At 37.0% G+C, this 25,523-nt stretch overlaps 1 protein-coding gene across 2 annotated transcripts in view; it reads right to left on the reverse strand.

Annotated features, from left to right (window-relative positions):
- The window catches only part of rbm39a (RNA binding motif protein 39a), a 52,385-nt gene extending 27,722 nt beyond the window's left edge, over positions 1-24,663 (reverse strand). The window contains exons 1-7 of one of the 2 annotated variants that reach the window (XM_028811981.2): positions 24,369-24,663; positions 22,434-22,497; positions 20,055-20,104; positions 3,720-3,917; positions 2,311-2,376; positions 2,166-2,219; positions 1,963-2,080 (exon numbers count right to left, since the gene is read on the reverse strand). In XM_028811981.2, coding sequence (XP_028667814.2) covers positions 1,963-2,080; positions 2,166-2,219; positions 2,311-2,376; positions 3,720-3,917; positions 20,055-20,104; positions 22,434-22,484 — 537 coding nt within the window. In that variant the 5' untranslated portion in view covers positions 22,485-22,497; positions 24,369-24,663. The remainder of the gene's footprint in view (positions 1-1,962; positions 2,081-2,165; positions 2,220-2,310; positions 2,377-3,719; positions 3,918-20,054; positions 20,105-22,433; positions 22,498-24,368) is intronic. The other variant, XM_051933188.1, reaches the window with a different exon arrangement.
- Between the last annotated feature and the right edge of the window lie 860 nt (positions 24,664-25,523).

Consider the following 25,523-nt stretch of genomic DNA (forward strand, 5'->3'; position numbering starts at 1 on the left):
ATTATCGTGGAGTCGGACTCTTGATTTTTCAGAATCGGATTTTATTGGCAGTGATCAGGAGATCGAGCAAGAGAGTGAGAAGCAGGCATCAGCTGATCAGACACCAGCCGATGCTGCGCCAGCGGATCTGCTGCCAGTTGAGTGCCTTCGCGCAGCTGATGCATCTACGGCAAGGTTCGCATGGGATAAATACACAGACATTGATCCGTTGAGAGCCGATCTGGCTACCAGAGTTTACAAGACGGCATGGCTTGCTGTTGGACACGACAGATCACCAGCTGCTGTACTTTAGGCTGCTCTCTCCTGATGCTGCTTTTCAGCTACTGTCAGACGAGACAAACAGGTAGGCAGAGATTTTTTTTTGAATCGCGGGCTGCGTTTGCATCGCATTCTCGTTTTCCAAAGTGGAAACTCACAACGAGAGACGAGATGAAGCACGCTGTGGCATTACAAATAGAGATGGGACAGAACTGGTGATATAACTTCAGGGAGCATTGGTCCAAACGTGTTTTGTCCCCTGGTGGCTTAGGTACGTGCTGCTGCTAAGTTTTATTCACTTCTGTAATAAACAGAAGCAAATCCCATGGGGTGAGCCAGGCTATAATGCCATACATAAAGTTCATAAAGTTTCAGAAGATGAAAAGAGGTGACAATACAGTTTTCATGCAGGCAGAAAACTTGGTGGCAGTGGCATGGCACGATGGCAAATGGGTGACTTGTCTCTCTACAGTACACACTAACAATATATGTGAGAAAATGCAGCAACAGAATTGAAAAATAGGCACCAAAGCAACACATATTGTAAGGTGTGCAATGTGGCAATGACTGAAATTGGCTGCTTTGAGCAGCAGACTTTGCTGTGTAAAATGTATGTGATATGAGTATGCAGGCTCATACAACATGCAAGTAACATTTGTCAAAAGTAAATATTTTTTGTTGATTTGATATGTTAAACAATTGCTTTGTGTTCTTTTTAAAAAAATGTTAGTTTTTGGAAAAATATTCAGCCCTGGGAGAAAAGAAACAAAAAAAAAATTAGCCCTAAAAGAGTTAAACCCATCTGGAAGAACACCAAATACAGCTGTTAATGGGTTAGGAGGGATTGTGACACCAAGGCTGTCTGAAAGGCACTTAAAAATTTTGGTCCAAAATGATGTTAATTTGGCACAGGCTCAAAACATGTGACCAGTGAGGCTGGGACTTGATTGCAGCATTTAATGGTTGGATCTTGCCCTGGAAACATTTTGGACAGTTTTAGGTGAGACAGATGTGCTCGATATATAACCGAGTTGAATAATTGTATTCTTTGCGCATATGGAGCTCGAGTGAAGTCTCTGCATTGCTACTTTCCACTCCCTTTCTGATAGATTAAGAGATCTTTTTCCCATTGTCCTCTTGGATCTTTGAAAGGGAGGGACTGTAAAATAATTTTACATATTGCAGAGATGGTGTCCAAGTCCTTGACATTGAGCAATATTTTTTCCAGCATGGATGAGGGTGCAAGATGAGGAAAAATTGAGCAGGTTCTGTTTAACAAAGTTCCTAATTTGAAGATAGTGAAAGAAATGTGTAGCTGGAAAAATAAATTTGGAATGTAATTGTTCATAGGATGCACAGATGTTGTCAATATAAAGATCTCTGAGCATTTTAATCTCAAATTTTTTCCAGATATTAAAAACTGCATATGTTCACTCTGCTTTTTAAGCTGTTTACATAATTCTTCAAGTAAACACTGTATGATTTCATCTTATGAATTAGTGCAGAGAATATATTAGCTTCAACTAATATTCTTAACCCAGAAGGCTGGGGACTACCTCTGAAACAGAATGGTTTCCAAACCTTTACAAGAAAAAAAAGCCATCTCGCAATAAGAAGAGACTATTTCCATAACACTAATATGAATTATTCTTCCTCTCTAATAGAGCTTTAAAAACCATCAAGATTAAAAATGCAAATTAGTACCTTTCCAACTGCAGAAAAGAACTCTTCAAGATCCCTTGGCCTAATTCTTGCTGCTAGCTGCATACAAAACACAGTACGAGCATCTCTTTCTTCAGGCGTCAAATTGTCAATCGACTCTCTGAAAGGAAGGGAATTACACAGTACAACTGATTAACAGAACTCTTAAAGATTTAAACATACTAGAACTACTGAACTTTCTTTACCTTATTGGGCTTTTGTCTTTTCTAAATGGACTTCTGCTTCTGGAGCGCCTTCTGCTGAAATAACACCAGAAATAGGTAAATTGTAAATAATTTGCTAAATTGAATATCAGCCCACACAAAACCACATAGAAAATTGAATAACCACCTTAGTTTGATGGCAGGAGGTGGGCCAATCTTCCCTCTGGGTCCACCGTTAATTTTTGGCCCGGAGCTGCAATAAAAATGTTTGTCTCAGTTTTGTGAACTATAAAGCACCTATCATCCCTTTAAAAATAATGGGATCAAGTTCCACGAGGCACTGTGTATTAACAGCATGTATTTACCGTAAGTTAAGTGATTAAATATTCATTTTTGAAGGACTGAACTGGACTGAAGAATTTAAAACTATAGTAGTATGCATAGCAGACAATTATTTTTAAAGCATGATAATATTTACAGATCACACTTTGATTCAAAGTTTACAATGTCATTCAACACAAATCTTAATCCATTTTTTACTGGGAAGCCTAACTAGTCCATTATATGGAAGGCAATATTTTACTTTAACTTCAATTAAAAGTTGTCACTACCAAAAGATCTTATGTAAAGAAATGCATTCTGAAATCTGCCCATCTCCATACTACTCTCTGGTAAGCCATTAAACATGTTAGACAAAGTAATGTCGGATTAAACAGAATATGCAAACCATCACATACAAAGAGCAACAAAATGAGCTTATTAAACTAAAAACACAACCTGGAGGATACTGTCAGGAGCAAATCAGTCAGAAATGACTTCATAGTGTTGTAACACTACACTTGTTTAAAACAACACTTGCTCCATTTTCTTGGCTTTAATATCCTATATCCAAATTCTAACTTTTGATGACAAATTTATGTTGTATATTTGAAAATGAAAAAAAACAAATATCCACTTTCATCTAGACCTATTTGTAGGAAATTTTTAAGTAGCACTGCTACATCTCCCACATTTAAGAACAAATCTAAAAGACGCCAAGTAGGGATGATCACCTATCTTTATGTTAATATACCTCATACACTCAAATGGATTATGACTTGACCATGCAGGATTACATTTTTTGTCTGGATGTATGTGCTGTCCTATGCCTGTCTGACTATGCAAGTTTGTACTGAATGAATACGTCTTCATCTGAGGGAGTGCTCCCAATCACTTCAAACACCACACCCTGGTAGGATAAAACTTCAGCATTCTGAAAGCAATGCATTCACAGGGTGTTTCAACCACACTACACTAGACGGTTTTGGACAATTAATGTTCATCGTTAGTGTTATAATTTACCACTGTCTAGTAAATTGGAATGGCTTTTGCATATATTGTGTGTTTTTCATTAATTTACTTCATTGCTTATTATCCATTCATGGTGGCACTAACTGTGTGTGAGTGTGTGTGTGTCGAGTCAAGGCTGAGTGTGTGTTCCTGGGGTCCTCACAATAAACCATTGTCTTTAGACAGTGTGAATCCTAGCGTTTTCATGACTGCTACACCTTAGCCATCACCTGAACCCATGCCAAGTATTTACTCCAAAATACTCACAATGGACTCCTTCGTGATCTGTATCGACCAAGCCTCTCTCTGCTCCGAGAACGGCTACGACGGCGTTCTCTACTCCGGCTCCGCTTCCTCTCACGGCTACGGCTCCGCTTCCTTTCCCGGCTCCTCTTGCGTTCTCGGCTTTTACTCTTCTTCCTGTCTCTGCTTCTGCTGCGGCTCTTGCTCCTGCTCCTCTTTTTCCTTAGAGAGAGATATGTTTTCTTTTAAAATAATGAATGAATGCCATTTGGTTTTTGATGGATTAACAGAAAGATAACAGGTCTTACTACACACAAGTGCCCAAATTGACACATACAGGATAAAAGGGGAAAAAAAAAAAAAAAAAAAAACCACCACACACACACACCCCTGACTCTGTAGTTCCAACATTTCAAACAGTGCACGAGTTCCTCTGACCTGAAAATCATAGGCGCACATGGGAGAGGGAGTGATTGAATATTATATATAAAATAAAACAAACCAGCCCACTTTGGCCAAAATGTAAAATGTCAATTTTTTTTTTTTTTAAATGAAAAACTTTTGCAAATTTACCTTTTCAATATTATGTAAAGCAGGCATGATGACCGCGAAAAGAACGCTAAGTTAAGCGATGCACAATTGTTAAGAGTACTCGTTGAGGTTAATAACCTGCCAAACTATATTTAAAAAAAGGGGTTAGTCAGTCATCACTTTTTTTTTTTTTTTTTAATATAACAAAGGTTTATATAGCAAAACTCCACACTGTGGTGTAAAAAATATTCTAGGAGACAAGTCCAACTCCCAAAACAAACTGTTTGCTGGGATCACATCAAATGGTCATTTCAACAGGTACAACAAATGCCAGTGGCTTTATTCATAAGGTTAAATCTACTATGCACACTTCAATAGAAGAGGAGTACACCATAACAGATGCTTCTTGATTTAGTAGTAGTGGTTTCTTGCTAAATTGTTGCTGCAGATTTGTAGCTTACTGGCAGGCTGTTTTGGCCAGGAAAATGAAGGGAGTAATGTCTCACTAAACCACCATCACTGTAAAGTTCCTATATGGAGCAAATTAAACTTTAGTTCTTGACACTGTACTAGGCAACAGGACACAAAAGCACATTTAGCCAATTTAACTACTGTACTGACGGTACAGCAACATTTCTCCCCATTATAGTAAAAAAAAAAATCCTGGGACGAGACGTGACTTTTTCAGAGAGATACTTTCACATCCCGCTACTTTGCGCCAGGAGATTTAAGCACGCCTGGGGCTGGAAATAAGAGTAGATGACAAAGTAGAACGTTGTAAAGAATTCAAAGACACTGGCGCAATACCTAGGCAGAGCAGGTTAGAGATAATTAAAGTACAGTGAACCCCCGCTACAATGCGGATTTATTAATACGAGGGCAATCCCAAAAGTAAGGTTTCCTATTTTTTTTTTAGAAATAAACCGTTTTATTTTCTATAATGTTTACATCATTTTAAAGGTTAAAGACTTATTTTTTTTTCTACTTAATCGCCATTTCGGTCGATGCATTTTTGTAGACGCTGTGGTAGTTTTAGAAAGCCCATGTCATACCAGCTCACAGCCATGTCCTTCAGGAAGCGTTGAACCTCATCTTTCACCTCTTCGTTGGAGCAGAATCGCCTTCCAGACAAATGTTCTTTCAACTTAGGGAACAGGTGGTAGTCACTGGATGCCAAGTCCGGACTATTGGGTGGGTGGGTGATGAAGTTCCCACCGCCGATCTTTATGCATGTTTTCCTCGACCTTCTCGACTGTCTCGTCGGAAATTGATGGTCTCCTACGCAAACTTCGCACATGGCGATAGCATTCAATGGGAGCTCCATTTTCAAGGGCTGCCAAGCCAAGATTGAGCATCCCAGCGAAGCCGCATTTGCTTGTTTGGGAGTAGAAGCAGCACCAATCACAACAGTGTGGCCAACAGCCATACGAACAGTTTCTCTACGTCCCCACCGCTTTGGAGACCTTACTTTTGGGATTGCCCTCGTACTATTATTACTAGGGGGTTCTGCCCCTTCTCGCTTCACTCGCCCAACCCCTGGGTTTGGTTTACTGGATAAACAATTTAAAGAGATTATTTTCATGGGAATTGTTACATATGCATTATTTTCATTTTTACTCTAAAACTTTTGTGAAAACAATACTTCTTTATTTCCTGCCCCAGGCGTGGTTAAATCTCTTTCTTGCGGCACTTAGAATGCTGCTCGTATTGTGAAGGGGGGGCCTGAATGCACGCTAAAGAGATGCAATCGGTTCAGCTGTTGTCTTGCTACTGCTGGCCAGCTGTGTGTTGTGCTTTGCCTCAATCACTTAAAAGCCTGTACAGCAGCTGTCCTTTTGCCACTTTGCGTCTCTGCCACTCAGTTTGTGAAGGGAGGGAGCTGAAAGCACGCTAAGCAGAAGTGGACAGATCAGTTACTGGCTTTGTGCTGCTTCTACCAAGATGCCCGTTCTGCTTGTCGCTCTGCGCTTTCTGAAGGAGGAGGGGTGTGGGCTGAACGCATGCTAAGAAGTGCTCGGATCATCTGCTAGGTTTCTGCAGCTGCTGCTGGCAAGCTGCGTATTCTGCTTGTTGTTGTTTTAAGAGCTGGGAGCACCTGAAGTTTGTCTGCCAAAAGCATTCCAACAACTGCTAGGTTAGATGTCAGCGAACTGGTTTTAAATTGTAAGTAGGGCGTGTCGTCAAAGTGCTTGTTCGAGATGATCTGGTCTTGATCGCTTCGCTTAAACCGAGCACCCCACCCCCCTGGAGGCACACTACACAAACTAAGGAGAAGTGGACTTTGTGCTTGTTCAGTTTAAAAGCCTGTACAGCAGCTGTCCTTCTGCCTCACTGCCTTGTCTTGTGTGACGTTAAAATTTTTTATAATAGAGAGATGTTACTCATATCCTTAGCCCAACATCCACATATCATGTGTTTACAAAATGTGTTTTAACAAGTTTGCATGTGTTTAAAGCGTGTGGGAGGGGTATTTTAAGGCTTAAACTATAAAAAAAATATTTATATGGTCTTTCTATATCACGGATTTTCACCTATCACTGAGGAGTCTGGAACGCAGGTGGAGGATCACCGTAGTAAAATTTGAAAGACCCAAAAAAAAAAAAAAAAAAAGATCACAGTAGCGCAAACGAACGGAAATTACTCAGTGAAATGCCAATGAAGACGCGTATCCGGGAAATTTAAAAGATTTGTTGTTCAGTGAAAGTGAAATCCACATACATAAACAGCAGATATGTGAAGTGGCTGGTGTGTAGCGTAGGCCAGGGGGGTTGGCGAGCGAAGCTCCCAGTACATAGAAAAATAAATGCATATTTTTACTTGTATTTAATTTTAAATTTCACCATGGATTAATATGTAATCTAATCTAAATGATACGTATGCAATATGTTGCTTCTTGTTACAACTTTAGACACCATTATTAAGGACAGTATACTACGATCATCAGTTTGTTTCAAACAATTCGACAAATTCTCTTTCTATATATCCAATAGCAAGGTTGGCCTCAGTTTTTAGACCCTGGCTTTCTGCTTTCTCAGGAAATGTAATTTATCTCATTACACCTAGATAGCCAAGGCTAGTTAATTACTTGAGCCTACTGCAGTCAGGATAGGCTACATACCGTGACACTGAACCCAAATATGTAAAACTGTGAAAGTCAATACACCAACACTTACAGTCATATGAAAAAGTTTGGGAACTGCACTCAGCCCGCATAATAATTTACTTTCAACAAAAAAAGATAACAGATGTTCCTAGGAAATGAAAGACATACCACTGAGTACTGGGGTGTTTTCCAAACAAAGATTTCTTAGTGAAGCAGTATTTAGCTGTATGAAATTACATCAAATATGAAAAACTGGCTGTGCCAAAAATTTAGGTCTCCTTGTAATTTTGCTGATTTGAATACATGTAACTGCTCAATGCTGATTACTTGCAACACCAAATTGGTTGGATTAGCTTGTTAAGCCTTAAACTTCATAGACAGGTGTGTCCAATCATGAGAAAATGTATTTAAGGTGGTCAATTGCAAGATGTGCTTCTCTTGGACTCTCCTCTGAAGAGTGACAGCATGGAATCCTCAAAGCAACTCAAAAGATGTGAAAAAGATTGTTCAGTATCTGCGTGGGTTTCCTCCTGGCGCTCCGGTTTCCTCCCACAGTCCAAAGACATGCAGGTTAGGTGGATTGGCGATTCTAAATTGGCCCTAGTGTGTGCTTGGTGTGTGGGTGTGTTTGTGTGTGTCCTGCGGTGGGTTGGCACCCTGCCCAGGATTGTTTCCTGCCTTGTGCCCTGCGTTGGCTGGGATTGGCTCCAGCAGAGCCCCGTGACCCTGTGTTCGGATTCAGCGGGTTGGAAAATGGATGGATGGAGTATCATGGTTTAGGGGAAGGCTACAAAAAGCTATCCAAGAGGTTTAAACTGTCAGTTTCAACTGTAAGGAATGGAATCAGGAAATGGAAGGTCACAGGCACAGTTGCTGTTAAACCCAGGTCTGGCAGGCCAAGAAAAATACAGGAGCGGCATATGCGCAGGATTGGAGAATGGTTACAGACAACCCACAGATCACCTCCAAAGACCTGCAAGAATATCTTGCTGCAGATGGCATATCTGTACATCGTTCTACAATTCAGCGCAATATGCACAGAGTCGCTTGTTGTAGGCAAATGCTCATTTAGACAAGAGATTAATTTTGGAACAAAGTAATTTGGTCTGATGAGACACAAATTGAGTTACTTGGTCATAACAAAAAGAGCTTTGCATGGCGGTAGAAGAAAACCACATTCCAAGAAAAACACCTGCTACCTACTGTCAAATTTGGTGGAGGTTCCATCATGCTGCGGGGCTGTGTGTCTAGTTCAGGGACTGGGGCCCTTGTTAAAGTCGAGGGTCGGATGAATTCAACCCAATATCAACAAATTCTTCAGGATAATGTTCAAGCATCAGTCACAAAGTTGAAGTTACACAGGGGTTGGATATTCCAACAAGACAACGTCCCAAAACACAGTTTGAAATCTACAAGGGCATTCATGCAGAAGGATGAAGTACAATGTTTTGGAATGGCCGTCACAGTCCCCTGACTTGAATATCATCGAAAAATCTATGGGATGATTTGAAGCAGGCTGTCCATGCTTGGCAGCCATCAAATTTAACTGGAGAGATTTTGTATGGAAGAATGGTCAAAAATACCTCCATCCAGACACTCATCAAAGGCTATAGGAGGACAGTGTCTAGAGGCTGTTAGATTTACAAAAGGAGGCTCAACTAAGTGTTGATGTCATATCTCTGTTGGGGTGCCCGAAATTTATGCACCGGTCTAATTTTGTTCTGATGCATATTGCATATTTTCTGTTAATCCAATAAACTTAATGTCACTGCTGAAATACTACTGTTTCCATAAGGCATGTCATTATATTAAAAGGAAGCTGCTACTTTGGATTTTTGTTTATCATTGGCTGAGCTTTCAAAGAATTAAGCGGGATTCCCAAACGTTTTCATTTGACTATTTTGTTAAACTGAGAAATATAGTAATTTTATACATATTAAGAGAAGAAACCTTGTCAAAATTTCAGTTTGCAGAATTCAAAATACTCCAATGACTTTCCATTCTAAAAAATACCGGATTATTCACAATAACATCAAAATTAAACGTGTTTAAATGAGCAATAGACAAAAATAACCAATAGCTTAAATTTGATAATATTCTATGACAAGAACAGGGCTGTGGGTGAGACAGCGACCAGTTATCTAGCGCAGTAACAGGGGAGATCCTTATACAGAAACAAAACAAAATAAACACAATGTAACACAATGAATAATGAAGATTTTAACTGCATACTACAGGTGCTAGCAATGGTTTTTTGTGAACGTCATAGGCTAAAGAAAAATTTATTCCCACCAACTTTCTGGACATTCAGAACAATTTATCAAGCATTATAAATATGAAACAGTAGTAGCATATTAGCAAATTGTCAATTGCAATAAATAAAAATGAGCTTCTAATCGATAACATACAAAAATATTTTAGAAAAGGTACTGTGTTAGAAAGACAGTTCCAGTGTAGTTTATGTCAATCGTTTTATAAATTAGCCATTTCACCATTTTACTTGACCACACATTCTATGGAACTGAAACTATAAACCAAATGATTGCTGGTTTAATGTCCGCCACACTAGGAAACTATAACCAAGTACTGTATACTGATCTGCCTGTGCTTCAACTTTCCACACTTTGCAAGTGTCTTAGGCTTTTTCTATAGAAAATAAAATCCCATCTAAAACATTGGAAGACAGACCAAAATGCATCTTAAAGCATTTACATCTCGGGCCCTTATTACTATATCCTGGCTCAAATTAGAGAACACACAAACTGTTAACAGACCGTTGTTTCATAAAAGTACAAAACATTATCAATATTTAACAACTTTGCACTGGTTTATGATGCTTGATCATAGGTTCTTAAAACATTGGATTGCGAGTTTGTGTCACAAGTTGTCTGATTTTGGGTTGCACAGAATTGTGGATCACAACTGTAATCAATGGGAAAGCATCACGTACAGTTTGCAGAGTGTCTTGCTATAAGTAGTTTAAGGAAACGCCATTGTTCCACTATGACCTTTGTCAGCAATTCTCCAATGGGGGCACCCCTACCATTTTTGTTGGTGGTGAACCTTCAAGGGAGGCCCATGCCGAGAATGGCTGAGGAGATTCCGGGTCTCAAAGGCTAACAACTCAAATATGGCAAAATTGCATTGAGAAAATTCAAGAACCACTGTGCTAGACCATGGGGTCTTAGAAATGATAAAAAAAGAACCACAGATTTCTCCAAGGGGAAAAAGAAAAAAAAAAAACAGTACAGCATGTACTGATATGCATATAATAAAACTGTTAAACTGCTGTCTAGTGAAAATAAGCCTTATTTGTAAACATGTGCAAATACAAATCAATTTTAAGCCATCAAAGAACTACACTAAAGGAATTAACTTTTAACTGATTAGGATGATATGACTGCAACACCAACTAAAACAAGTAACAAACTTGTTGAAAAGTTTTGGAAGTAATATTTTTACCAATATATCACACACAAAAATCTGGATATCACAATAAATGAGGCAGCTCAAGATTACATTTTCCAAGCAATATTTAGGCACTACTTAAACAAAAAAGTGGGACTGCTATTTAATGTGATTTTTACATTAATTCAATACTTAGTCTTGCACTGATAATTACACTGAGAAGCAACTCTTAAGTAAGCAGTATACAACATTTTCTAGTTAAGCAGAGCACTGAGCCATTTATAACAATCATTTAAATTATCACTGAAGGGTAACCAACAGTATATGGTATTTCACTGCTTTGTCAGAATTGAATTATGAAACATGAACTTTCTTACATATGGCTAACACTAGGTATTAGGATTTTAAAAATGGAATTCGAACACAAGGGGAAAAACCATTTCAAAACAATGCCAAGATTAGAGATGCACAAAATTGTGAGAATGTAAATTGAGTGTCGTCTTCTAAGTGTTTATCATCCATTAAGTATTACAAAATGTAAACCTGGTCAAAAAACAACTTATATCCACCATTTAAGAGTTACTGTTAGTCAATTTCTCATATTACAACGAATTTTCACAAATTCTGCAAACAAATATTAATTCCATGTTGTAGTATCACTATTTAATATTCTCCAACACTCACAACATAAGGGATTTAAACCTTAAACTATTAAATAAACAAGTATAAATAAAACAGGCTAGTCAAAACAGACATTAAAGTACTGAAATTTACCTTTTGCAACTATCACTACACACACAATAAAAGTTTGAACAGTTCAACCTATGCTTTGGTGGGGCATAAAAGAAGGACATTTTTTATCTATAGGGATCAAAATCTACATTCTAAGGATCTAATCAATAACATTTTAGATTAAGCTCTTAAAGCACTGAGGAAGCAGATTCTCTTCCCATTTATCTTTATCCGCTTATTAAACTCAATTTACTTATTTTCACTAGCTTTAAGTTTTACTCTGTTGGCCATGCTCTCTCTCTCAGGGGTGGGGCTTGATTTGTTTTCAATCCTATTTTTTTTGTAAAAATTGATCTATTTATATGGAATGATTACAATAAAAATCTACATTCTTTCACACAACCAACAAAATTACATTGTAGATTTACATTAAACATTTAAATTATGTTCTCCCTTTTGAACAAAGACTACTGAATTTATCCCCCTAAATTTCTTGAGACATCTTGGGCAATATTTTCCAATTGTTTTTGATAAAATATTGCAATAACCTAGTAAAACTTCAAGTTGCTATTGATGTTAATGTAGAGAAGACAAATCTGGCAGCAAAATGACAATGTTTTACAAAAGCACAACTACTTAATCACTGACAATTCAATTGGTTAACTTCAAAAAAACATTTTTGAGCATCTGCTTTTACTAGCTTTATGGAAATTTAGCTGTACTACTACAACTTTACTGGGAATACTACGGTACCTAACAAAGTGCAGGTGCAACTTCCAAAAAAAAGCAGCTTGGAAAACTTTAGAGGGACAAAAATATTTAAATTTTTTGTTATAGCTAGTGGAGTAAAACTAAAAAAGGAAACTTGAGGAGCTGTCACTCGCACGAAGAGAACAGCAGATGCAGGTTGTCCAGTTGAACCTCAAGTAGAAGTGGCACACATCTTTGAAATCAGGAGGAGCTGCTTTTAATGACATCAGAAAGTTTATTTTGCCCTTTAACTGTCCTGTGAATGAATATATATAATATAAACATATAAAAAAACCCACACCCCTCACACGGTTCCATTCCATTTGAACTAGTGTTGTGCCAATGTATCGCCCATTTCACGGCTACACTCGGGTATCTATCTATCTATATATATATATATATATATAAATAAAATCCCTATGTGCGTCCAGGTGTCCGTGTGTGGGTGTCTTCTGGTGAAGTGCGCATGCGCGGGCTACGGTGCGATGCGCGATATTACTGTCAGAGAAAGTTAGAGGCGTTTTAAGGAAATACAAACCAGTATTACTGCGAGAGGAAATTAAAGGTACACAGTACAGTGACACATATTACAGCCACATACAAGCCAGTATTACTGTCAGAGGAGATTAAAGGCATATTACTGACGCGCACGCCTGTATTACCGCCAGAGAAAATTAAAGGTATATTACGGACGTACAAGACGGTATCCTTCAATAAGGGCGCGCACAAAAAGGCGAGCCTCAAAAGGGCGAGGCGAATAAAGGCGTGCGTAAATAAAGATCTGCACCTTTGTTGCTCTTCACATATTCCAGAGCCATTTGAACTAAATTATCTACGAATGCCTTTATTCGCCGCGCTCAATTGAGGTCGCATTTCTGAAGCTCGCCTTTTTGTGCGCGCCCTTATTGAATAGAGCTGTACAAGACAGTATTACTGTCACAGAAAATTAAAGACACACAATACACAGCGGCAGCCCATGAAGAACGGTCAGCTCAGCAAGTAAACATCAACAAAAGAAAGGCTGAAAGAAAGAAAAATACGACCAACAAAAAGAATGAGGTCAAAGTCCCTTGCCATTTAATATAGACTGTTCCTACTAATGTTTATGCACTACTGTTCTAGCACCCGTTATTGTAACGGGCTAAATGACTAGTTAATTTATAAAAATGGTTCGTCGTGTGTTGGGGTGTGGCAACACACTATCAGTGCATGCTCCTAACCTCTCCTTTTTAATTATTCTTTTCAGAGTGTGGACAGTAAGTGCATGTGTTTAGTACAGCAGCTTACATTTAAAAAAACTCAAGTTAACAAGCCTATTAGGTCAGATTCTTTTAAAGACAATTTTGTCTATTTTACATGTGACCTTATTAACCCCTGATGCACCAAGTGTTTTTGGCAATACTTTGCTTATATTACACAAGACATTTTATCATGCCCAATCCTGGAATCAAATTTCTTTTGTGCCCCAATCTGTCAGCTACCATTGTGCCAACTTTAAATGCATCCCATAGCACTGCGAAGTATTTGGAATAAGGTGTTCCTCCGTTTGGAAACATTGTCCCTTTTTGGAAACACTTGAGTCTCTTGCACCTACAAAATCTCTCAAAACAAGTAAGTATAGCACTTAACTATACATTTAACTTTTTGTTTTTAAATATACACATACACTCAACTTTATTACTCTGAAACAACAACAATGTATTTCCCCCCACTGTATATGTAAAGTTATAATTTGATCCCCTGCTGAATTTGTTCATTTCTTTGTAAGTGAGCAAACTTTCAGTCTCTAATTTTTATGGTAGTTTCATTTTAATGGAGAGAGACAGAACACCAACCAAAAATCCAGAAAAACCATTGCATAAAAGTTCTAAATTGATCTGCATGTCATGGAATGAAACAAGTATTTGATCCCCTACAACACAACCAGAATTCTGGCTCCAACAGATAGGCTGATTACAATCAATCAAATTAGATATTCCTGCTCTCAACTCGTTATGTGTATAAAGCACACCTGTCCACAGAATCAATTTCTTCCATTCCATCCTCTCCAATACCATGGGCAAGACGAAAATGCTGTCGAAGTATGTCAGGGACAAGACTGTAGAACTGCATAAGGCTGGAATGGGCTACAAGAACACCAAGAAGCTTGGTGAGAGGGTGGCAACTGTTGGTGTGATTATTTGGAAATGAAAAATATAAAATGGCCATCAATTGTCCTTCGGTCTCCATACAAGATCTTGCCTCATGGCATGAGGATGATCATGACAAAGGTGAAGAATCAGCCCAAAACTACACAGGAGGAGCTTGTTAAAGATCTGAAGGCAGTAAGGAGTACAGTCACCAAGAACACCATGGGTAACACACTACACCGTACAGGCCCATCTTAAGTTTGCCAGTGAACACATAAATCAGCTTTTTTTCAACCGAGGTTCCGTGAGACATCACTAGGGGTTCCATAAAAAATGGAAACGAATAGCAGTGGCAAATAAAGCTCAACGCAAGCAAGTAATGTGAGAAGTTCAGTCAGTCTCTTATCAATCCTATGTGTTCTCTAGACTGCAGGTATGTATTCACTCATTAATATGAAAAGTTTATACATTTTCCCTACCTCCCCGTTTTACAATGTATTTGTGTTTGCTTTTATCTAGGCTGTGTTTTTAAGTCACTCGAACAACAGTTTGAGTATCTGAACTTACAAACTGGCATTTTTAAATACAGTACTGTTCGAGCCAATAAGTATGCGTTTTAAAAGTGCTCGAGCAGGCGTTCAAACACGATTTTCATGCAGCTAGAGCACATATGAAAGTTAAAATTATAAATTCTTTACTCTCTGAAAATAACCCCAAAAGTGTATTATCCAACCATGGTTTTTTGCAGTTTTTTCTATATTGTTCTAGCTATTCTATAGTAATCAGTAGTAATTTTCATGTTGATGTATGAAAATGATTAAACTATTAACATTATTGCAAAGTTATTAACTTGTTACTTTGAGGTTATGTTGACCAAGTCAGACGCAGTCACATCATGCACACACGGCTTTAAATTTAATTGTTCGAACAAATGTTTTGAGTATACTGAATTTCTGTTTGAATACATTTGGTTCGAACAGCTAATACAGTTTAAAAACACGGCTTGCTTTAGTTTTATTAGTCTATGTTTTATCAAATTTTTCTATTTTTTTTTTAAAAATATTACAGAAACTTCTGACCGTGTAAATGTGGCGCAGGTTTCACCCTAGAAAAGAAATTTTTATTAATCATATGTTTCAAGAACAACATTTCTTTGACACTTACATTTGTTTATATGACATTTTACTTTATCTTATTCTTTTAAAAATCGCAAATAGACGAGCAAGTGTATCTACTTGTTTATATTTTACACATTTTCCTTATGATCTTTAAATGTATAAATAAAAAAAAAACTACTAAATAACAAAATTATGTAGAAGTTCACTAGAACATGAATATTATTTCAAGGGATCCACAAGAGCAAAAAGGTTGACCAACGCTGATCTAAATGATTCAGAGATGGCTTGGGAGAAAGTGCTGTGGTCAGATGAAACCCCAAAAAAAAAAAAAAAAAAAAGCAAGCTCTTTGATATCCACTCGACCCACGAGAAGTGTTTGCAGGAAGAAAAATGGAGTATGACCCAAAGAACACCATCCCCATAGTCTAGCACAGAGGTGTAAACATTAAGCTTTGGGGCCATTTTTCTCCCAAGGGTACAGGACGACTTCACCGCATTGTGGGGCCAATGGATGGGGCCATGTACTGTAAAATCTTGGACGAGAACCTCCTTCCCTCAGCTAGAACACTGAAGATGGGTCGTGGATGGGTCTTCCAGCATTGACAATGACCCAAAACATACCACCAAGGCAACAAAGGAGTGGCTAAAGAGGCACATTAAGGTCATGGAGTGGCCTAGCCAGTCTCCTGACCTAAATCCTATAGAAGACCTGTGGAGGGAGCTGATGCTTTGAGTTCCCAAGCAGTAGCCAAGAAACCTAAAGGATTTTGAGAATTTCTTTAAAGAGGAGTGGGCCCCCTCCCGAGGTGTGCGTAAACCTGGTGACATAGTACAAGAAACGTCTTACCGCTGTGCTTGCCAACAAGGGTTTCTCCAACAAGTACTAAGTCATGTTTTGCTTGGGTATCAAATACTTATTTCTCTCAATGACATGCAAATCAATTTATAATTTTTATGTAATGTATTTTTTCTGGTTGATATTCTGTCTCTCTCCATTAAAATGAAACTACCATAAAAATTAGAGACTGTTCCATTTCTTTGTTAAATCAGCAAACTTACAAACTCACCAGGGGATACGAATAATTATTTCCCCCACTGTAACTACGCACCCATCCAAACCTTTACTTCAAATTTATTTTTCATGCCAGTCCTTGGAATAATTCCTTTTACCACTAGACACAGAGGAAAGTTACATTATGTACACTAGATTGGGATTTTACATTTTTATACCAGCTTCTTCCAGTGCTCAGCTATGGGGCTGGGGAACAATACATTTGGTGGTAGCCCTGAGCACAGAGCTAGACAAGACACAAACACCTAAATCAGTGTTTCTCAGCCACTTTTGAGTCACAGGAGACCATCATTGGGTTCATGAGCATATGAGACTTGCTTACAGTATTATCCATATTCACAGTATTAAACTTTCTTTAGAATACGACTGAAGCTTTGTGCATAACAACAATATATAAATTGTGTAAAAGATGCAAAAGATAACATGTTGCATAGGCATTATATTTGTTGCTGTTTATGCACAGCTATGACATGTACAAATGACAAATCAGACACCTATACATTATTAGAATGCTCTAAACCTCACCTAAAGAGCCTTTCAATGTATGCGGCTCGATGTAGGAAGGGTATTTGATAAAAATCAGACTAGCTCAGCTGTAATTCAAGGCTCGCCTCAGGATATATGTCTGCAAAAAACATATGTAAATAAAATGAAAGAACAGATAACACGGAAACTTAAAATTATTTGGAAGAGGACACCTTTGGTTATATATAATACCATTATTGCTTTTAAATTGACATGTGGGTTTATCGCAGCATACAAAAATGGCAGTGTCCCTTCACGGCTATCAGAAAGGGAAGTGGTATGTAGAGTAGCACAATAGCACGGCACATGAAGGAGGGAGAAGTAACATGGGGGGGGGGGGGGGGTTTGGTTGGATTTACTGGTTACTTGCCTTAGAACAGTTTTAGTACCAGTAATGAAGTCCAAAAGTTTCAAGTCTAAATTTTATTAACCAATCAAAAATTACTTGTAAATAAACATTAACAGCAAATTAAAATATAGGTAGTGTTGCCCTGCGATCATTTTACTAAACTAATATTGGCATTCATAAATATCACATTACAATGCAAGACTTGAATTTGGTATCTGACCAGCATGGTAATTCTCCCAATGAAGGGTGTTATTTGTAACAAACAAAAAAACCTGCAGGAAAAAAAACAATAATAATGTTTGAATTTTTATATATCTCCTGCCTCTTGATCACCTTTTCTTAAAATAATCATTGATTCCAGCAACTACGCACTGAAAGCTTCATATACAGACGTGACATTTTCAAAATGTGTTAAGTTATGCTGTAGCGTTGAGCCATTTTCACGTGCAGTTTTTACTCATGTTTTCATCAAGTATAATTACCAGTTTTTGCTATTTTAGTGCCGACTTCATACCCCAGAAAATGCTTGTGACATCTCTACTTAAAATTAAAAGCATGTCTTCAATTTCTGCTTCATATCTAATAAAAAAAAAATCTTAAAACCTACAAAAATTAACACACTCAAACATAACCAGGAAAACTTGAAGAAAGCAAATCAGCATTGCTCGCTGATACACATTTGAGGATACATCATAAAAACACTCTATACCACTTCAGCTTCTTATTGCAATTGAAAAACCCACGCTGATAGTACAGAAATCAAGCAAAAAACAGCATGTAGAACTCCCTTTGCAGAGTACTACTTCTGAAGAGCGCAACAACAACGAAAGCCCATGTTGCATTACATTGCTTCTAGTCAATGGGCATGTTAAGACTTGCTGGTGACAAATGCTGAACTTGTCATCAGACTGTCGAACTACTGGGCATGTCAAACTGAGCGACTTCTGTGACAGTGGATAATGTGCTATGTGAAAGAGCTGGTACTGTACGAACAGTTAACAAGTACAGCAAGTTCAGACATATTCCTTATTCCTGGTCACGGCATTATAAGCATCACACCAAAACGGTAACTAAGCAACTAAATGATTTCCGTACTCCAAAACACCACCTTTTTACTCCAGCCTCCCTGGTGTGCCAAACTATGCACCATTTCCCTCTTTAAATTGTTAAATGTGCAAACATTGAAGCAATTATGGTGGTGTTCGCTTCATGAAATCCCAATTTTGTCAAAGCACAATATGACACACAGGGGTTTAGCGATGATTCTACCATCAACTCTCGTGTCAAAGCAACTTGCGGGACAAAAATTTCAACCCACTGCACCTTAAAAGTGTTAAAGCTAGACTTCAGTTAGTAAAACTACTTGTTGCTATGAACAGTTTTGGCAAATGTAATTTTACAGCATATGAGTACTACGATTATTCAGAAGAACGCTACAAGCAATACTACCACTTTCATTTTTGAATAAAATCCTTCCATTGTTACAAACGTATTTTTAAAAAAACCCACATTAATCAAAATAGTCAAACAGAATTGCAAAACTTACATATTTTACAAAAACTAATTTATTTCTTCATTGCTAAAGGCTTCCAATCTGACAACCAGATACATTAATCTCCTCTGATAACAGAGCCCTTGATCCCTTCAAGTATTATTCACAGTACACTACTGCATTGGAATCATGATTAGATCATCATCATTAGATGAAAGTTCTTGCTAGTTTGGCAAAGTCTGTTTTCTTTCCTTTCTCCAAAACTGGAATTAACTGGATTTTTTTTTTTTTTAATATTCCTTTTGTGTTCCTTCTTTTGTGTTTTTAGTTCTCAATAGACTGTCTAAACTTGTGGTTAACGGTCAAAAACTTGGCAGTAGGAAAAACAAAACTTAAGAACTGGTTCAGACTTACATATTCTGTGTGAATGATGCAATTTGCTCACAAAACATTACAAATCCAAATGAGGCAATCCTTACAACTGGAGAGCCAGCCAGCCAGCAACCTCAACTAAATCATGCTGTACATCAAAAAAAACTTCTACATTTTCTCCGTTCATAATGTGAGACAGATAGAATAATTACACAAAAGATGTCAAGTACACAAGGAGAGGGCTACAAAACCCTTAGAAGCTGGACCATGACTGTTTGGTAACAGCTGAACATTAAAACAAGTGTCTTAAGTTATATTCACAACCAACAATTTGAGGATTTTTGGAGACCAGTATTCAACTGCTTGAAATCTACAGCAGAGGCGCTTTTCACCAAGAGTACTTTTCTCACATATACATCCTTAAGAGAGATCAATAATTATCATAAAATAATTGGCAAGTTCAACTGGTTACCTTGCAGCTAAACATTCTTGTACATTAACAAATGACGGCAATAATTTTGAAATTGGGGGATTCTTGTTTTTCCATGTTAACAACTAAAATTCGAAGTATACTTTTTAGAACAGTCAAATTTAAAAAGGATATGTATATCTGTGAATTGCGTACAAGTTTATAACAAATTTCCTTGTTTCAACAGTAAAATACTCCTCTGAACACGTTTTCACACACCAACTATAAGATCTAATGGCACAGCTTTGCCGCAAACAGTTTATGATATTATTTAAACAGTTTAAATTTCTAATAGGAAAATCAACATACTTCTTGCTGCGCTCCTCGTGTCCATTGGCATTGCTTGGCTTGTTCTCGTCCTAAGCAGGGTTGATAGAAGAACATCATGAGGACGAAGAGGTAACATTTCAAGTCGTCAAAAGGAAAGGGGGAATGGGAACAAAAAAAACAATATGATCTTTAAAAGCATATACAAGTAATTTTACTTTGGATTTAATGGAAAATTAAGACTGCTCGATTAATCAGACTGGTATAAAGTTTATATAAAATCAATATTACATTTCATTACTATATTTTACTTTACTTAATATATTTGGCTAACAGCAGCTTATGTAAAGTGGTCAATTGTAACATTTTATAAATTTTTTTTTTTTTTTTTTTTAAACAAAAAAAAACAAAAAACAAAAAAAAAAAAAAACAAGAAAAGTGCTTGAATGCTTAGTATTGGTTGAACAACCCCTCCTGTTCAGTACCAAGGCTATATTTGCCTAAGACCAAAGTGGCCAAGCTAGCAGCAAGCCACTAATCGAGTTCCTGTGATGGTTGCCATTCCAGAGATCTTCACCCATTTTCGTTCGAGGACTGTAAGAGCTCGATGCCACCTCTGTCACACATCTCGCCCTGAAGCAAACAGGGATTCACACTGCTTAGTAACGTCGACTCCCAAGAAATTTATCAATATCCACTAGTTCAACCTATTAACATCTCCCTTACTTCAAGCCCGTTTCATGGATAACATCCACTTTAATAACCTTTTAGACTCAGCCTTATTTACATGGTCTTGTATTATTTTCAGCACATACATTACAAAACATTTCATGCCCCTTAAAACTAAATGAATTGGTGACATTGGTTGTTTTACTAATTAAACCACAACTCTCTCTGTAGGACAGGAGTCACCAACTCCAATTATTCACCCTTACTTAGTAAATGCCAAGTTATGTTGGCCTACTGAAAATAATGCATTTTCATGTGAAGAAATTGAAAATTGTATGCTTTAAGGTTTTTCAGCCTCAAAAAGAATGGCAAGCAGCGTAATGCCAAGAAAATATTTCAAGCATGCCTCTCAAACAAAACAGCATGTGCTTGACACAAATTAAACTCTGTAGTAAACAGATTGTATTGACAAATTAAATGTTTGTGAAATAAAACATTATAAATCACTGCAAATTTTAAATAGAGAGTTTAGCTTCTAATTAACATAGCTATTTTCTTTTGAAAAAATATGCTTGAATTAGAAAAGCATGAGAAAGGAATAAACAAACAAAACCAAATGGTAAATAGGGCTGAATATAAATGGTTTTGTTTCACATACAAAATTAAAAACATGATAGAAAATAACATTAAAAATTACTAAGTATAAAGTACTGGACTAGCATAAGCTGGTAGATGTTTTTAGGAAGTATAATATTAAACTTTCAACATTGGGAATAGCCTATTGTGACAAATCGACTTGTTATAGGTCTTTTAACTGGTGTTAGACATGCAAAGTTTTAACTGAAAATGTTCACCAACCCTTTTACTGGTATAATCTTTAACATTTATTAAGAATATACAAATGAAAGGGTTAAAAGAGACAGTATCCACAGTTTATGATTACCCTCTTACAAACAAATGAAGAAAAACAAAAACCTAACACACACTCAGACATTGAAATTTATTATAATCTTTTCTAAACGTTGTTTCAGTTTTTCAAGTTATGCACACGAATAAACTGCAATTAGTTTCATTATAATCTGTCCAAAAAATACAAAAGATTATATTTAGTCGGTTGAAATACTTTACATTTTCAAGCCAAGAAATCCATATAAATAGTTTTCAGCATTTCTCAAAGCCAACAATGTAATAATCATTGCTTCACATACTATCAGGGAGTGTTAATTCTATCCTATCTACCTATCAAACCTGTATAATTTCAGTATGAATACTGTCTCTTCTTTCATCTTAAATGGAAGTGTTTCCTCATCCATTGCATTCACCTTGTTGCTATCAAACAGGTGCTTGGATGTTCTTTGCCGAGGTTCTTTTTTACCTAGGGGACCACAGTACAGCGATTCGTTGCACAATTACTACCTTACTGTTTGACAGTTCACACTGGAATCAAAGGTGAATTCATGGGAGTAGAGGTGAGATATCGTTAGGCAAGTCTACAAAGAGAGATAGATGGGCATTTATTCATAATTCTGAATTGAAACTACTGCAACAAATCACAACATCAAATAAAAATCAACAAAAAAATCAATGTGCAAAACTATATGACACACAAGAGGGACTGGGATTGCACTTATCTGATAAAACAGCAGTAGTTTCTTGTGTAGTGTATTAAATTTAAGTTTCTGCTCAAAAGAGCTAATTTTTCGTAAACAAGAACATTGGCAAATTAAGGCACATAAAAATTTGTTTACACACCTTTTTATAGGGTGCCTCAAGCATGGCTTCAATATCAAAATCATCTGCCATTTTGTCAGCCACCCTAGAAATAAAAAACAAGTTATCACATTTAGCATAATATTGCAATATATGGGACAAAAAGGTGATAAAGGGAAACACCATAAAGTATTTTTTGAGAAAACTCCAAGTCAACAAATCACCTGAACCTAATCTACTTAATAAAATCACCGTTTCTTCAGAATAAACACCAAATTAAACATGAAATTCAAAACTTTGTGCAAACACAGACTATAGGGGTTTGGGGGAGGAAAATAGGAAAGAAAAACAGGAAGTAGCTGTCCCAATCTTAGTTCGGCATCACTGCATTCTTGGCCTTGGTAAACCATGTTTTAAACGTGTCCTTTCACTCAGGTCTCCCGTCAAAAAATCAGGATTTTGAGTGTCCATCCTGCAGAGCCCCTTTTTAGCAACGCAGCGCACTTTTCTCCTGCAGCCCAAAAAACACAAGACGAAATAGGTGGAGGTACGGTGCATATGAAAAATTACATCACTAATGAGGTAGCTAGATGAATGCTGTGGGAGTTCAGTTGATTCCATCAGATTTGCGTTTCAATGTCCTGTAAATTTACCAACATAAATTTCAATTTGTACTTTTCAGTAATGAAGACGTGTCAACAAAATTTCTCATCAAAAACATACTAATAAATGACACATGGAGAACAGATGTAATCGTGCTGACAGATTCTTCTCACCCGTCGTGAAATTGAGGAATTTTCTGAGAAACGAATTCAAGAAACAATTTTACAATTTGAAAAGAAAAATGTAGTATAAGCCATCAAAATGCTGCTTTTAAATAGTTCTTGGCAATAAATTACTACTTGTTATAATTACAAACACATGCCCGTTGCTTTCTTATGCCTAGCGATTCAAATTTCCTTTCTGTGACTTAGTTGTAAAGTCAGCCGCGACTATCCAACAGGTCAAAAAAAAAAAAAACCAAAAAAAAAAACCACCTACTATATACATTTAAAACTAAGGAAAACCAACATCACTAAATTATTTGAGGATTATCTGGTCCTCACCATAATACATACGTTAAAAACAGCATATTTGAATTTGGTATTTTATTTACCTTAAAAATAAACAAATTTCAGTTCGAGGCGATACTAAACAAAGCTGCTACTTTAAGTGGCCGATATTAGGGGTTGGTGTGATAAAAACGTAGAATCACAAGTGTTTAAATGTAAAATTTCTCAATCATTTCGCTAACACTCGTATAAACTCTACATTTTGTTAACAGACACCATCAATTGATCGTTATATTATCCGTGGACCGTTAACTGTTGGATATGGTATAAAGACGTTAACACGAATATCCCACAAAGTTGGAAAAACATAGGCCTCAAGCAGGCCTTTTCTTCATACCATGATGGGCTTTACGCAATAGGTAGGCTACACATTGATAAAGTCTGGATTCACGAGGATAAAACATTGCCTTGTGTTATTTTACTAAAAAAAAATTACCAAAATAACACGAAACATTCGAACTCACCTACTATAAGTAGAAGGCTTTACAACAAAGTAATATAAAACCTTAAGCAGCTTAAAGTCGACGAAGGTCTCCAGACTTCCTACATTAGAGGAACACAAAACGTGCGGATACTTAAATACGCCCATAACTTCAATTATAAGCTTTCTCATGGATACAGAAAAATATTAACACAATTTGACGCTTTGCGTTTACGTTCTAGTGGAGGGATTACAACGTGTTAACACAATGCGAGATTTTCTTTCCGACAATTATGAAATATTAATTCAACACCAGAGTTGTTCGTTGCTACGATTACGTAACACACAGCAATGGCGCTACAAACACGAAATTAATATTTTAATAGGCTAATATCTTAATTGCCTTCATCTAATTTTACTTTTCGAACAAAAACATAAACGTACCTTGACAAGCCTCTCGAAGTGCAGTTCTTTCTAGACCTTTCTTTCAGCCGGCCTGTTTCGAGCGTACTGGATATCCACAGGGCCCCTGTTATGTAATTTCTAGATTCAGGTTAGCTTTATCCAACCCGCTTACAAACTCTTCATGTAAACAGCAAGGCTGTTTTAATTGAACATGTAACTACTCTATAAATTGTGGGGGGGAAAAAAACTCCACTTGACTGTAACTCGCATGTACTTGGTCGCTCTCTCACTCTCCTCACACTCTTTCCTGAATCTACTCGATTCTAAAATGGCGGACGCAAACAAACGATAAACGGGGTCTCCGTGCTTCTCACGCAGGGGTATTTCTGGGCGGATAAATCAAACAACGCGAGATCAAACTGTACCCGCCGCTCCGGAAATTGCTCTAGTTCCCCGACAATTCTAGCAAGTACCATTCACTTGTTTGAGAGGAGAAGGAAAATTGCCGAGAAACCAACTTATTTCTAAAATCCGACAAGCTGTCCAGATATTTTGTTAATTTGATCTATCGTGTAAAACGCTACTCGTGATATATAGTGATACGGATATGAAATAATATATAGCAGGTAGGGTTTGATAGCAACTTTTACCTGTTTACAGAGAGGCTAGCCGACCAAAAACACTGCTTTCTCTGTGACATGGCAGCACAGACTACTCAATACCATCGCAGTAACTCCCCCAAACTATGCGACTCTTTAATTCCACCAGGGGGGGTAAACGTTAATATTTAACATTATACATAGTTATTGTCTGTTTTTTTTTTTTTTTTTTTTTTTTTTTCACCTGTATTATCATTCTTTAATTTAATATTATTTATTGTATCAGTATGCTGCTGCTGAAGAATGTGAATTTCCCATTGGGATTAATAAAGTATCTATCTATCTATCTATCTATCTATCTATCTATCTATCTATCTATCTATCCATATTGCATTTTTGTTTAATTGCTTGAATAGAATACATTTTCCTATGTCAAGAAACGGTGGAATTGCAAACTGCCTGGCCTGAGACTAAACATAATTTTCATCAAGGTTCTTTTCGTGAACAATATGCAGCATTTAAAAAGTTATATATAAAATAGCTATCCCAAAACATGTTTTATTATTTTATCAAATTTAAGAATGTTCTTACATTT

Source organism: Erpetoichthys calabaricus, chromosome 10, assembly GCF_900747795.2.
Source record: "Erpetoichthys calabaricus chromosome 10, fErpCal1.3, whole genome shotgun sequence".
Taxonomy (NCBI): Eukaryota; Metazoa; Chordata; class Cladistia; order Polypteriformes; family Polypteridae; genus Erpetoichthys; species Erpetoichthys calabaricus.